Raw genomic sequence first — 16403 nt, 5'->3', positions numbered from 1 at the left:
TCTACTCCGCTGTGTGAATCCTTGAAAATTTCACCCTTCAGGGTAGACTTGACAGTGGATGACCGAATGCCAATAGCTGGTTCTGGTCCCACCACTGTGGATCCTGACCCTCGACGAGCCAGTCTGTCAGCCTCCTCATTACCGGCGATGTTTGACTGCGCCAGCACCTACATCAGGAATGTTTCGTTCAGTCGGCCAAGTTTCAGCAGCACCTGATATGTCGTTACTGTTTAGTGCTGATAATGCTGCCCGACTGCCTCAACAGATTCGAATGGTGCGACCCCTCCATTTTTGTCGTAGACATGCTTCTGTTGAATGAAATGGCAGACGCCTGCAATATAATCGTCATTTTACCGAGGGGTTGGCCCGGTTCCATAATTGGATTCCATGAAAACACCCCTGTGCCTGATCCCCCTTCCATGACTGACCCCTCGGTGAAGATTATTAAGTCTGTAAACTCATGGCTGCTTATCGACCATTCTTATCTTTCAGTGATTATGACAGTATATGTCTTTTCAAAGGCAAACCTGGAAACAATATGATCGGCCGCCATTAGAATTACTGGATATTTGTCGAGGAAATCGTAGTCCTCATTGCTCCAGTAATACTTAGGCAACCAAGCCTCTGAATCAGTGTTAGCAGCTTTCTGCTGTTAGCAAATTCCAGTCTCGGCCACCAGACGATGCATGAATATATCAAAATGGGTTGTATTATAGATGTATACATCCACATACTGAGTCCACAAACTTACCGGTAATGATTACGGCTAGATCGTCCGCAAATGCTTGGGCAAAGACTTTCTTGTCCTCCAGGAGCCATAGCAGGGTATCCATTACCAGGAGCCATAACAGAGGAGAGAGAACCCCTCCCTGTGGGCAGCCCCTAAGACATCCTGCTTCAATAGACCACTCTAGCATGTGAAGGATCCAACTGATTAACAGCGGTTCGATTTCTTGCTGTTTTGTCGCGAATGAGGTATAATTGAAGGCACCTCCGATGTCGATTTTTTTCAGACATCCTCTTGTCACTTTTTGTCGTAAGTTCATGGAGTGCTGTTTTCGTGGGTTTGCCTTTCTGGTAAGCGTATTGCCTATGGTGAAGTGGCCACTTAGGAATGCGCCGATCTACTAGTCTTTCTAGTTCTTTTAATAGAAAGGACGTTAGACTGATCGGTCGAGAGCTTTTTGCGTCCGTGTAGGTGGGTTTCCCTGGTTTGGAAATAAATATCACCTCCACAATACGCCAGTGAATTGAAATATAAGCATGTGCTAAGCATGCGCGATATATATTCCGAATATATAGACCCCTCTATTACTAGCGCAGGAATGATGAACTGCAGACTTGTATCTATGGAACAAGTTAAATGCTCATTTTATTGGCTCCAGTGATACTACTTTGCAGATTCCAGTCTCTCGGTTCAGGGCTGAGATTTTGGATGCTGCCTGGGAAGTGCACTTCAAGCAAAAGGTTTGCCTTTTCTTCATCGCTCTCTGTGTACATCCCGTTCTAAACGTAAATAACGCAACTTCTGGCTACGTTTTTTAACAAGTACCCGCTTCTGCTGATCTTATGCTCTTCTTTAGAGCCTTTTTCGCCTCTCTGTCTTCCGCGGATTCCAAAATGAGGTGGGTGGAGGTGGATCTATGCCCATTACGAAATCAATGCGTCTGTGATCTGAGAGTGTGATATCGTTTGATACTCTGCACTATCCGACCAGAGCGGCAATATCAGAGGATGCTATTCCAGTAGTTGGAAATTTCCCAGCGTATGTGGTGAGCGTTGACATCACATCCCGCTATTACCCCCATGCCTTTATTTTTGGTATATTGGATAGCTCTGATGAACGTTAGACTGGGAACTTCTTCTGCGTCATAGGGGGAATATGCAGAGCACTATAGTATCTCTTTACCTCCTTGTTGACTTTTTGTAGTTAGTTTAGCCGATGTGATGTCGCCATCACATAGGTTGTTAACCAAATTAGCTTGGAAGTCTTTTGAGACTACCATGCAGGAGCGGGGCCGATCACTCCCATCGGCATGCTGGAAGTTTGGACCCCTGACTACCCCAATAACAACCCACGGTTCTTGTATGAAGTAAATCTAAATAAAACCAATAATATTAAATGCCGGTCGCTCAAAAACAGGACAAGGGTCTACCTCTCGAATAAAGACGAGAAGTAGGCTTTTCTCTTCAGACAATGTTCAACGGTCTTTCCGGCTGAAGTGTACCTACTCCTATAGGCGGCAACCTGGGTGATGGATGAGCGGTTAAGTGGGAGGCGCATCACAAGGTCCATGCTTGTATGCAAGGTTTTGATGGATAACCTTACATACAGCGTTATGCCTGGTGATGTATTGCACTGGTGCCATTACAGCGCAGCCAGAAATGAGATGGTCCAACGTCTCTAACGCCGAACCACACATTCTGCACTGGTCGTTCTCCACCCGTTCTTTCATGAGCTTTTTATAAGCTTGGGTGGTAACTACGCCGTCCTGAATGCCACACATGAACCCCTTCGTCTCAGCAAAGAGCTCCCTAGCACACAGCCATCTGTTCGACAAATGGCTGCCAAAGACAATTCACGTGTATACCGTGCCTTCCCTTTGACTTCCATTCATCGATCCACTCTTGGTCCGACTTCACCCCGCTCAGAGGATGGAAAGATCCATCCTTCAACTTAAGTGGGGTCAGCCCACAGTCTGCCTTACAGACAGCCGCATGCAAGGGACTCACCTGTTCTTTGCTGTAAAAACAAGCGCACAGCGAGTCGACTTGGCGATGATGTTGTGCCGCCACGTCAAACACGCCCTCACCTCCGACGCCACGAGGCAGGTTCATCCGCTCCACGGCTGACTTTGGATGATGCTTTTGGAATTTGGACATAGTGTCCCGTATCCTCCGCTAGACGTTTTCCAGATCGGTCTTCGTCCACGGAAATATTCCGAATGCCAGTAAAGGGATAGCGAATACATTCAACCCGTTTATTTTATTCTTCCCCGAGGGATGTGATTTCAGCACCAGCTATACACGTCGCAGGAATTCGGACTGCAAAGCATCCTTCAAATCACCAACTCGAGCATGGGCTGCTTGCAGAATTCCTAGGTACTCTGTCTAGGTCATAGCTTCGATGTGGAGGTCACCAATGCTATGTCCGGCATGCGGCTCGTGATGACCTTTGCGGATGGCTTGGGTTCGACACTTGTAAAATCCAAACTCCATCCGAATATCACGGCTGAACATGTCTATTATTCGCAACAAACTTCTAAGATCATCGTCGGTATCAGCATACAGCTTGATTTCATCTAAGTACATCAAATGTGTCAGTTCGCACTTAACATATAGGCCATATTTTCTTGCAAAACCATGCCCTCTCATTCAGTAGTCATGAAAGAGGGTTCAGTACCATACAAAGCCAAAGGGTACTGAATCCCCCCGAAAGATGCCCCTCCATATACGGATGGGCTCTGCGGTATAAGCACCCTCAGATTTACGCACTGATAAGGTGGTACGCCACCCTTCCATGACTGTCGCCAAAAACTATTGGTTTCGGATCAATGCGATACAGATGTAGGATACCGATTAGCCAGGTATGCGGGACGCTATCAAAAGCCTTGGCATAATCAATATAGCAACTAAAGAGGTTTCTTTGGCCTCTAGGTGCTTGTCCTATAATTACCGAGTCGATAATGAGGTGCTCTTTGGGACGCCTTGATCCAACTCACAGCCCTTCTGCTCCTCGGGCAGAATGTTGTTGGTCTCGAGGTGCGCATTGACCCTTCCACTTATAATGGACGTTATGAATTTGTAGAAAGTTGGTAAGCAAGTAATCGATCTTGCGTCTGCGGGGTTCTGCACCGTGTCCTTCTTAGGGGTAAGGTAGGTAATCTCCGCAGTGAGGAAGGGTGGAAATTCCTTCGGCCGACTCATGATCTTATTTATACTCTGTGTCAACCGACTGTACACGCTGATAAATTTCTTATATCAGAAATTCTGCACCCGATCCAGACCTGGATCCCTCCAGTTCTTCGAGCTGTTTAAGGCTCGTCGAGCTTCCTCTTCGGTAACATCCGCAAAATTCATGCCAAGCGTATTGGCATGGCATATTATTATTATTATTTCGTAGGAAAGAACCAAGAATGGAGTCGCATATTGTTTGATATGCTTTTGGTTCTTTACCCGAGTCGCAGGAAGCCCGTCTACCCACAAGCCATCTGGTATATCTGGCTTCATTGATGAGTTTGCAATTCGATTTTATTTTGCAGAATTGGCTGCATTTGTAACCCTAGGGCTGGGAGATGTTTGCCAACCGTCGAGCATCTCTTCGCTTACTTAGTTTGTCAAGGTTCGTTGGATAGCGTGGAGATTTCGCATTTTGCGGGACTAGATCCCGAATTACTCTGTGCCAGATTTAATTTCTTTTTCTTTTTGAAGGGTCAAAAAGGGGGAGGCACTGAAAAATTATATTTCCGATTTAAAGACTTCCATTTCATGGTGGTGTTCAGTTTCAAAAAGGAAAACATAGGTTTTTTCAACAGTACAATGACCAAAATTCTTACTAAATTTATTTTTATATTAAATTTGTATGAACGAATAAATCCAACATAAATAATGTTTCCGGAAAATGAAAGTTTTCCTTACGCCAACGTGGTACATACCATTCAAAAATTGAAAAATAGCGTCAGAAAGCGAATCTCTAAAAATTAGTTTATTCATACAATCAACTGTGTCCATCTACTAATATTTTCGGAATACTTTTGCCGGAAAATGTCAAATAAAGATTGCATCACAAACGTGCAAAAAATTGGCGCTGGTCCAAAAGTTTTTCTTTGGTAACTAATTTTTAGAAATTAGTTCAATCAATTAGAAGGAAAGCAACAATTTATTGCATTCTAATTATGTGCTTGCCTATTATGACTTGTAACCAAGAAAGTAATTTTAAAAAATGAGATACTATTGGAAATTATGTATCCGGGAAGGCGCATTTATAAGATATTTCTGGATTAATCAGTATATTGGCAGCCAACAAAAGTGTCAGTCTCGGTCGATTCAGATCAGAATTCGCACATGTGTATCGTAGGAGCGCACAAATACAGATATGTGGACAGAGAAATGTTGAAACGTTTTTTCCGCCCCTTCAGCTTATTCTTGCGTTGAAAGTGAATCCAGAAAGTGTAATGAGGATATTTTTAATTTTGAGGTTCAAATTTGTTTGACTGAAATATAAAATTAAAGAGTAAATAATGTTTGGGAACATGTGGATCAGGGTGACTTAGATTTGCTCGTTTTTCATTCTGATTTTATCCAATTGAATATTGGCCTTCGTCGTTCACATATGTTAGTTATTGAGTTTTCATATATATAAAGATATGGGACATCTGCAACCCTTATATCGATATATTTGAATGTAGCCCATCAATTTGTGCATAGTGGACTGTGATTGTATGGTCTTTTCTCATATATGGAAAGCCCCTTTCTAATAGTATTAATCAATTATATACATGGTTGCCTTTCACCCTTTGATAGCCTACATGCCATCGTGCATAGTCCGCTAAAAGGCTCTTCAACTCCTTCCTGGACTTCCCAAGTAGCTTACACTCTTCCTCTATTGTTCTGCGCCCAGTGCTCGAATTATAACCTACATACATATAAATTGACCCGACAGCAGTAAAGACTGAAGGTAACTGATATTATTTAAACCACACATAGTACGCTCACTTGTAACAGTTGGTTCAAATTCAAGAAAACAGGCAATGATAGCATCGAACCTAATCTTCTATTATATAAAAATGGAACCTGTCGGTATCCGTTTCTGATCGATTGGCTCCGAAACTGATCAGCCGCCATGAAAATTGGTACATATATATCCTTTTGAATAGAGAAGTTTTATATGGTATGTTATATACGTTGCTATAGGCGGTCAAATAGTAGTATAGGTTCCAGAGCGACAGGATGGAGCATAAAACTGTATTACCAAACCCTATTTCCACCTCCAATTGGTAACCGCTGGGGTTTTTTTCTTAATGAAAAACTGCAAACGGAGAGGCGTCTAAAAACGGATCAAATTGTAGCAGCTGGTTCTCCGGGTTAGCGGTTGGGTAGGGCTGACAACCCTACACAGATAATCAAAGTTACAGGACCACGAAAGAAGCCTCGCACTGGATTAACAACACAACCACGAGCCCGGCAACGAAAAGGGACTAACAATTTGCGCATTTTCGGAAGGAACGTGCACCCCCTGTAAAAAAGGAACTGCCGGGCAGCTAGTCGATACCCTGTCCCAATAAAGGGCTGATGTAACAGCCTTGCAAGAGACGCGGTGGACAGGGATCGTTTTCCCGGAGATGAGACACTACATCATATACTATAGTGGCTATTCGGTAAACCATGTGCTCGGAGTACGCTTTCTGGTCAGCCAAAAAATGAAAGCTGCTACTATCGGGGCCAAACTCCGAAACTTAACTCTCATTAACGTTCATCCCTCTACAAAGAGAGTATAGAGTCGGAGAAGAGTACATTTTGTGAGGCATTAGAACGAACTTTCGAAAGCAATCCCAAGTATGATATCAAAATCATACTCTATGGCTCATACAAAATTACCAATAAAAAAGGATTAAATAAATTCGATAAAATCCAGCTCAATATGATAGGTTGCCGGGTCGATTTATCCATGTGGGTGAGGATGATCCATCTCGGAAAGTCTATAAGGGCAATATTTATGATGTAAAAGGAAGGTGTGACAGACCCTGCATGAGATGTTGCGATGGCGTAGGCCAGGATTCCAGATAGCTTTTGGGGTATCGAATTGGGAGACCTCGGCGCAAAACCAAAACGTCTGAAGTTCCTTACTTAGGCGCCACTGCAAAAGATCAATTTCCATACTATTCACCCGATTGCCATAAAAATTGCTAAAATTTATATTTTCAACCCAAATCTTCGTAGGTGGCGAAAAGTTTATGCAAGGGAGATGGGCGGTCCTTCTTCAATCCTGATGGAAGCTCATATCAGTCATATGCTCTGGAGGACGCTGTTTCGGGAACGGAGGGGCGAATCCTCGTAGGCGGTAATTTTAATGTTAGGGCCCTTGTATGGGGCATTCCTCAGCCAGACTGCAGAGGGAAACGGATCCTGGAAATTGCGGTGAGAACTAGGCTCGTAATTTTAAACACCGGATCCACGCCAATGTTTCGGTGCCCAGATTGTGAAAGCATCCCTGATATCACTGTTGCGTCGGAGTCTCTGGCCCCATCGGTGATCAGGTGACGAGTCCTAGAAGACTTCTCGGCAAGTGATCGTTAGTACATTGCGTTCGAATTGGTTCCGCGTGCACCAACCCGACGCTCCCCCTGCATGTGGAATGTCTCGAGGGTGAATATTGGAACGTTCGTCCAAGATTTTGAAACAAGAAGAGTCGTGCTGGGAGGCGCTTTGGGAAGTGGTATCGTTATAGCTGACACTGCCGTAAACTCAGTGATGAACCTGACAACGGCAGCGTATGAAGCTTCCATGCCTCGGACGGGCCCCAGCCGTGACAAGCCTTCTATGTACTGGTGTACGGCAGAAATTGCTGACATACAGAGGAAGATCGGGAAAGTGCACGCAGAGCTCATCAGGTTTAGACTCGTTGAAGCGATCCGCACTACCGGGGACTTATCCTCAAGCAGTTCGGGTTCAGAGCAGGAAGATCCAGGGTGGATGCCGTTATGGAGGCCGTAGATGCGGTTCACCGAGCCGAGGCACATAGCCGCCGATCTTGACAGATAGTGCTCTTCATAACGCTTGGTGTCAGAAATGCCTTCAATTACGTAAGATGGACATTAGAAAACTTATTCCACGTCCCAAGCTATTTCTTGTGGATTTTGTGCTATTATCTGAAAGAAATTTCCCTGCTCTGCGTGTGAGATGCTAGAAGGCCAGAGGAGGATGGAGATCATTTCGGGAGTATCATAGTGATCCATCCTAGGCCCAGATCTCTGAAACGCTTTCTACGATAGTCTGTTAAGACTCGACAAGCCAGAAGAGTCGCGCCTGGTCGGTTGTGCAGACTACGTTGCGGCACTTGTTGCCGGACGCACTGTTGAACAGGCGCAAAGCAAACTTGGCATATTGATGCGACGGTAAAGCGGATGGATGACTGCCCGTATTTTCAGCCTTGCGCTTGGAAAAAACGAAGTAGTCATCTTGACTAGAAAGAAAATCCTGACCCTGCGTCCCATATCGAAGTGATTATGGAGTCAAAACCAGCTGTTAAATACCTTGATTTAATGCTCGACACGAAGGTAAGCTTCTTCGAGCAAATTAAAACAGCAGCTGACAGGGTTGGGTCGCCTAATAGTGAATGGTGGATGCCTTATATCTACTAGGAAACGTCTTCTTGTGTGAGCAACGGAGTCTGTTCTGCTCTATGACGCGGAAGTATGGGCTGATTGCCTTGATAAGCGTAAGCGCCTTGCTCAAGTGCAGAGACGGGGAGCTTTTGCAAGTAACATCTGCTTATCACACTGTCTCAGAACCGGCCAGATCGCGCCAGTGATTTCCATTGTCCTCTTTCCTAAGGAGCGTAAAGGTAGCTAGCGACAACTTATGAGAGCACGCACTCTAGTAGCAACTCTCTTGGCAAAATGAGGCAAAACGCAGATCAACTGTGGCTCATTGACAATTCAGATCCGTGGAAAGATTGATTTCTTCCTTACCCAGGTTTTCAGTCCCACCTGCACAAGATTGAGGACGCGCGATCTCCTGATTGTGTGTTCTCAATGGAGTGGCGGACAACGTTGAACACACCGTCTTCTCTTGTGGAAAGTAGGACGGCTTTCGTCAGCAGCTTTATGCAGACACGGGGAAGCTCTCTCCAGACAATATTGTCAGCAAGATGCTAAGGAGTGCTGGCAGATAGAATCGTGTTTCGCATTATGTTTCGCAACGAAGTTGGTAAAGGCCAACCAATAGAGCGGTGTTTCCAAAAACCATGCTGATCTTTCGCAATAAGGTGACCGAAATTCGTACGCACCTCTCGAGGATTTTGGAGCAAGACAAAATAAGAAAGATGGGACGATCATTCACAGCTAGGGAAGGATCTTTGCTCTTGAGGATAGGGCCATCCCTCTCTCTCTTCCCTCCATCCGCCCTAATTGCATCTTTCCAAAGATAAGGAAAGTACCATTCTTCTAAACTTTTATTGATGATAATATACAGAGGGAGGGAAATGTGTCGTTTACAGGTCGCAAGATTGTTGTGGGGAGTTGACAGTGGAATCAGCAAAGTTGATGGAAGAAAGGAAAGATTGGATGGAGTTACGGAAATGACAAGTGTGGGACCAAAACGGTTTCAATTTACCACGGGTAACGGCGGTCTCGACCCCCAACAAGTATCTCCTATGCGCTATTTTAATCATCGACTTCACAGTGGAGCGTATAGCTTTAAAGTGGGCAAGGGCGGCGTTATTGTTTGTCTGAAGCATCTTTCGCAAAGCACGTTGCGGGCGGATCTTATTAAGGGTCTCGGTGGTGAACCAAGTTGGGTAGGAACGAAGACAAGTAGGAGAAGAAGGGACATAACAAGGGAGGAGACCGAACAGGATATTATAAGTGTCAAGAGCTGGATCACACATGGTGGTTAATAATATATGATCCCAGTTGATTGACGCTCAGGCTGAGTTGAGACCGTCAAAGTTGGCTTTGCAGAAGTAGGACTTAACAAAATTATGCACATTTTTGGCGGCTGAGCGTGGGAGCTTTGCACCAAATTCAAGCGGGGGGTGGTGGAGGTCAATTTTGACATAGGGAGATGCGCGAGGAAATAGAGAAGTGACGTTCAGGGAGGTTGGAATGGAATAGATCGAGAGTGCGGCCTAAGAAGTCTGTAGGTGGTGAAATTCAGGACAGAACAAGTGTTCATAAAGGAAAAGAATAGAAGGGAATGGTGGAAGAGGTTGTTGGACGCAATTGGAAAGGCAGGACGACGGGACCGATTGGTCATGGATAGGTTGAAACCTCCGCAGAGGAAGAAACGGGGGAAGGGAATTTGATGGTAAGGGGTTCTGTCAAGCTGTGAAACAATTCTTCATATATGTGGGAAGGGGAAACAAATACAAGATACAATAAATGGGTGTGAGTTTGGCGGGGAGAAACATAGGGCAACACACTCATATGGTGAGCCAGAGGAGTTGATGTTTAATTGCAATAAGGACTCCGTCTTCAGTGGACTTACACGACGCGGCGTGATCCCTGTCGCAACGGAAAATGAAATATTCTTCGGGGAGCTCATTGTTCAGTTATATTGCCATCAAGCCAGGTTTAAGAAATGCAAATTACATGGTGTTGCTGAGCCAGCGCCGTTAGATCGAAGGCCCCTAGCTTGATTTTTAAATCCCTTGCATTTTGATAAACAGACGAATAGTTACTTTGATCGGCGAGGCAGGCGCTTGTACGGTTTACTAAACACACCTTCAGACCAGAAAGAAGGATTGCCGATTGTGTCATATTCGTATGGTTAAGTGACTTTAAAAGAAGCTATAACTCAGTCGGGGTTGCTGTCTTTTGTCAGTTTGACACAAGACAATCTGAAAGTGCACTGACCTTGCTTTTTATATAATGCAGTACCTCGTCCGTAGTAGTGGCGAACACAAGTCTTGAAACAAACAGCTGTTTTGGTGGGAAGGCCACCACCACATTCGTTGTGTAAACTGTAGGCAATCGCTAAGTAGGTATAAACGAAGTACGAATTTTTCTTGTGGGGGAAGAAAAAACGCAAGATTCCCAATACTGTTGTAAAATATTTTCACATTATGATACATTACTTATCGCATAGAATTATATGCATGCTCTATTGCTTTGCTCGGCATTGGAAAGAATTATCACAGTCAAAAGTTATCACATACAAATCCGAAATAATTTTTCTAGACTAAAGCTAGCCAAGAGTAAAGGGAATCATAACACTAACAGATTCATGAGCGATACTTAGCATCGGCACTCGACACCCGCCACTTTGTACTAGGAAAATAGCATCATGTATTCAACGATACATTGCAGTATTGTCCGGTGATGTTTGATGCCTTGTAATGCGATATCACAACGGCAGAGACATTTAAATACGAGTTATCATATCTCGACTGGATGACAATGTGGTAATTATTAATTATTGGGTGTTAAGGGATGTTGTGATGTTTGGATCACATTCGGTGATAATCATGTGATATTAAACTTTCAGGTGTTGTTACTTCTGTAATATTGCATACATCACCTACCCATTTCGCTCGAATTAGCAGTTTATAAAGTTTGATTTTCCGAGTGTATACCTTACTGTAGTTTTGTGGTGTGTGGTTGTATTCATATGCTTTGTTATTTGGAGGATAGGACATTAATGACTTCTTCTTGAGGGCAAAGGGTATCATTTATGATTTCAACAGTTCAAAGAATGGTATCTGGTGACATTTTGTGATTTAATAATTATACTATTCTCCATCTTTACAAAAACCTGTGCTTGTTTGTGCATCCGAGAAGCTATGGAGTTAATCCCCATTATTCCAGCTACACATTTTAGTTAACTCGCCTAATTTGTAGTACGATGATGTATAAGTGGTAAGCATACGACAACAGATACACAAACGGCCATGACCGATCTACGGTTGGGAGTAAGAGCATGAGGTAAAAGGTTATCACTATTCTGAGAATTGAAGAAGTCACGTTTTAGATTCTACGTTACTTTCAAATTGCTTTATAATTGGGTAACTTTCAGTTTTTTTTAAAGGCCACGTGCATATCTGAGGAGTCCTATATTTATAGATGACAAACTTTCGGCCGATTCGCTAACCGCGTGAAGTATATGTTGACAAATATTTCTCTACATAATTTCCTTGTTTTCGTACAGTGACACAAAAGACACCCAAGCATCGTTCTTGAATTTGTTTTGCAATATTTTTATGATGAATGGATAGTCGAAGAAAATCGTTTTCTTTTTTGTTTTTCTATGAAATATTCAAATGAAAAAATGGATTATGCTTACCTTGAAGTTGCAAAATAGTCATTTGGTATTCAGCCAACTTTTCGTCTATGTAATCCTGAGACTGATTGGCAATAATTTCGGCAGTTGAAGGTCCTTGCTCCTCTTCATCGTCGTAAATAACATATGATCTAGGCTGTGGAGGCTCCAAAGGTATTCCAATATACTCTCCATGCTGAGGTGTTTGATTGCCGTAAGTTTGAGTGTTATAAATATAATCCATAGGGCGTTGCAGGCACACAACCGGTGATGGGGTTGGAGACAGTTGAAACGAACTGGTTGGAAGTGGACTGGATGCATGCATCGGCTGGAATGGTTGCGGGCCATTCACTCCTCCATAGTTTGGCATAGATGTTGGTGAAACTCTCTGAAAAGTTGGCGTTGGAGGATGTTGATTCTGGTAGAACGGTTGGGGTTGTTGTGGTGGTGGTACAGGCCATCGTGGTCGAGGCTGAGTCAAGTTGGGACCACGTGTACCTCTTAAACCGGACGATCCTGTGGGTACTGGCGACATTGGGGAATATGGCATTCCAGGACCGGGTGATTGCATGGGTCTCGGTGAATTCGTAAATGCCGGTCGTGGTCCTGATATAAGTGGGGGCGGTGATGGTGCCCAGGGCGATGGTGGTCGATAGTGTATCGGAGATGGTTGTTCACGACCCCATCTACCAGGCCGGAAGGGGGGCGGATTTTGCGATTGATCGGACATTTTCTAATTATTAGCGCGTATTTCCTTGCTTGATTTTGCCTATTTCGCAGTTAAAACAGTTTGTAATAACACACTTAGAGCACCTAAAAAGAAAAAAAAATAAATTGTTTTATTATTTTAAATACAAAAACTAAAGATTCATAAACAACGTCTTTTCATTTATTTTTCAGTACACACAGCAGAAAGGATTTAAAATTGAAATTTAAGCCAAGTTTTGAAGACTCCAAGTTGGTAATACTACAACAGGATCAAGATAAAGCCAAAATGTCAGGTGATATTGTGCCTAGTTTTTTGGAAGCAAACATGTGAAATCACTTTCTATTATATGAGGTAAGTTATATGTTTAACTGTATTCGTTTTTGGCAGTCTTCCTAATCACGCTTTTTCGTGTGGTCAGCCACCGGCACAGAAAGTTGTTGTCTGAGGCTGGTCATCGATTTTTTTAACGTGATATCACTTGGTGGTAAGCGTGTCGACCCGCATGGAAATAACTCAGAGAGTTCTGGAGTTTATCTAAATTTCGATTGACTAAAGATAATACAAGATACTGCACTAAGTAAAAACTGGGACGATATCCAAACTGTCTCAGTGCTCAGAATTGCTCACCAGATATCCAAGCTTTGTGCAAATGCTCTTCAATTGACGTAGAAAATCTGCAACGTATTTTTTTCGCTGAGAGTTAATTGCCGTGCAAAGCAAGAAAAAAGTCATGGTTCGCAGGGGATAGTTTACATTAAATTCTAAATAAAAAAGTATTATTTATAAGCAATTTCTATTTCTGTGCATAATGCATCACCCACTTTTCCGAGCAGAGCAGACTCATGCGTGTAAATTCGAAAATGTGGACACAAAATTTATCTGTGGCCCCACCCGGTCGGCTCCTTGGTTCTTTGAATGAATAACAGTAGGAAAAGCTCGAGAGATCTTTTGCAAAGTTGAATCAAAAAAACAATCTGAGATTTATCCAATTTCAATTGGTTGAATTGGACAATTTTTCTTTGGTTTTTCGGAGTCTTTGCTTTGAGATCATGTGTGAATGTCCGTTCTCACACGCGTAGAGGTTTTGAGGTTGAATTCAGTCTCGGTGGATATAGGGATAAAGGAGGACCAATAAATTACAGTAGAGATACGGAAAGTCGTTATGCATGTTTTCAGAATGATCCATGGAAAAAGTGAGACTTCAGGAGGATACAAGGAAGATGCCTTGTACGCGTGGTAGGAGCCGTCTATCACCGGATAAATTTTCCGGTATCACCAAGTGATAAATCATAAGATTCAAGAGAAATGGAAAAGCGGCGTGTGCGGGAAAATTTATTTTTGAGATGTTGCTGACGGAATTCCAATGAGTCTGAAAGGATGGTTCTGGGTTCCGCGATTATCAATGTATACGTGATTATCACCGCTATATCTATAATGTATTAAATTTTTATTTTCTGGTTCTGATATCACTCGAAACGTATCATCTCCAACTTTCCATTTCTTCGCCGTACACGTTTTCCGACCAGTGAAAATAGGAAATGATTACAGTTTTAAAAATAGATGTGATCACATGTGGGGAAAATCGAACACAATCATTATGATCAGACCACAAGCGAACGAAGATTTTATTCGGCGGAAAATCTCTGGTATGAATGTAAGAAGTTTCGAAAAATCGGAAAAATGCAGTAAAAATCGTCAAAATTAGATTTATACACACCCACTAGGTTTGGGGGGAGCCGGTAACTTTCAGATCCTTTAAAATTCAAAAACAACATAAACACAGTACTCGCACGAAAATTATATAATTAGACGTGAGAAATCGCATTGCTTTTTTCGACGATATCTTATTCCGAATTTTCCATAGGTAGGATTGCCGGCAATGGACAGATACAGGTAGAGTCCTTAACGTTCTTCACTACTCTCTTCTCACCCAAAATTCAAATTTCAACAAGGTATTTCCGTACTGAGGGATACGCGCAACTAAGTTCGTCTATGGAAAAAAGTGAGTGATCTTTGAAATTCACGAGACCCGAGATCGAAACTAGGCAACGACAAAATATAAACTGTTTGCAAGGAAGCTTGCTTACAAAATCCGCGAGTGCTAGGCTTAAATATAAGCGAGATGCAAGGAGAAAATAGCCATATGATGTTGGCTGGCTGATTTTCGCTTAAGTGATGTGTCGCGACCTCAAATTTCCCCCGAGCAAGCGATCATCTCTCCTGAACGCATGTAAAATTAACACCAAACATTTTGAGAGTACGACGTCACTTTGATCCACTTCTTGGATGTATCTTTGGCGCTTGGACTCTCTAAAGGAAATAAAAAATAAATCGTCTAAGAAAAAATATACAACAAGGAGAATAACGATGAGTGGTTCCGTTTCTTGGGCTACGAATTTATTTATACAATTTGTTGTATGGGGAATGGGACTGCGGTTTCAGACAGTACATGGCGCTCATTTGGGAGAATAGACTGGAGCTAGGGATCTGCCTGCTTGGTCGAGTTTGGGTTATTCCATTGTTCCTGACGAATTATGCTGTTTCGCTGTGAGCGCGTATGTTGAGAGCATTCTCAGATATGCATAAATTTAGCTGGCGAGGCGAAGATCTATAAGTCGCCAAGGAGTACAGTGAACCAGTGTAAAGCACGCGGATATGAATAATCGGCGCCACAATACTTGCTCACACCACATCACAAAGACCGGCTATTTCTTTGACGCGGAAGTGGAGAGATGTATTCCCAACGATCTTCCGTTTCTCAAAAACATGCTCCTGATTTTTGTCTTTTTCAAGAGACTAAAAGCTTCAAGAACATGTGCAAAGAACTTAAAACTCATCCAAACCACCCCCTCCTCGAAATTGTTTCCTGATTTGATTTACTAGCTTAGCTTTGGGAGACCACATTCATAGGAACGACTACTCGCTGCATTTCATTCTGTACGGTCAACCTACATTAAGATGGACTTTATTGTTCATGGTTGTGTGTTGTTGCGCTTGAGTCTCCATGGCGTGCGAATCTCAAGGACAGCAAGGGAATCATCACGACAAATACGATTCAGAATTTTCTAGACTGAATACAAATGCTACTAAAAATATCTCTTGTATTACATATTTTACATTGTAACCGTAGGATCTGACGAGCGCTCTATAAGAAAGCAAATTCAAAAGGTGATCACCTCCAATCATAATAAAAATAACTCCGCCCTAGCCGGTCACAAGCTCAGTTGTGAAAGGACGAGGGATGAACAGCTAGGGGTAGGTCAGGAAAGTCCAGGAAGTTTGCAGTCTTGCAGACTACTAACTGAGGAAGCTATCCACCCTTCGCAGTTAGGTATTAAATGCAAACCCAAATGAGGAGAACGAGACATTTTAGGTCCGGTATGGATAATCAGCGAGAGTCGTCTGACTTGGTCGGACTCCCGTAATGGACAGCACGGTGTTTAAACCGCTAATCGTGAGGTGGTTCGATGTCTAGGGGCCACGATGGCTAGGAGCATTGCTCCGCCTGCTGGAGCTATTTCGCCACAATCTATGGCTACCACTTCAGCACTTTCGCGTAGGCAGCGGATGAAGTGGAGTGAGGAAATGTACCTCTTCATCATCGGCTCCTATTACGAAATAACGGCGTGGCCGGGTACAACATCTTACTGCGCCTTGTAGCACCTAAGATTCATTGAAGGTTTCCCGCAATACGCAATGTGCAGCGGGTTGCAGATCA

The 16403-nt window shown here is 43.2% G+C and overlaps 1 protein-coding gene across 2 annotated transcripts in view; it reads right to left on the bottom strand.

Moving 5' to 3' along the window:
* Positions 1–14729, bottom strand: part of LOC119653199 (nesprin-1) — a 205957-nt gene extending 191228 nt beyond the window's left edge. For both annotated transcript variants that reach the window (XM_038057765.1, XM_038057766.1), the window contains exons 1-2: positions 14403–14729; positions 12001–12789 (exon numbers count right to left, since the gene is read on the bottom strand). In XM_038057765.1, coding sequence (XP_037913693.1) covers positions 12001–12706 — 706 coding nt within the window. In that variant the 5' untranslated portion in view covers positions 12707–12789; positions 14403–14729. The remainder of the gene's footprint in view (positions 1–12000; positions 12790–14402) is intronic.
* Between the last annotated feature and the right edge of the window lie 1674 nt (positions 14730–16403).

The sequence above is a fragment of the Hermetia illucens genome, chromosome 3, assembly GCF_905115235.1.
Source record: "Hermetia illucens chromosome 3, iHerIll2.2.curated.20191125, whole genome shotgun sequence".
In the NCBI taxonomy this organism is placed as follows: domain Eukaryota; kingdom Metazoa; phylum Arthropoda; class Insecta; order Diptera; family Stratiomyidae; genus Hermetia; species Hermetia illucens.
Note: the sequence above shows the minus strand (reverse complement) of the source record. Positions and strands in the feature narration are given on the sequence as shown.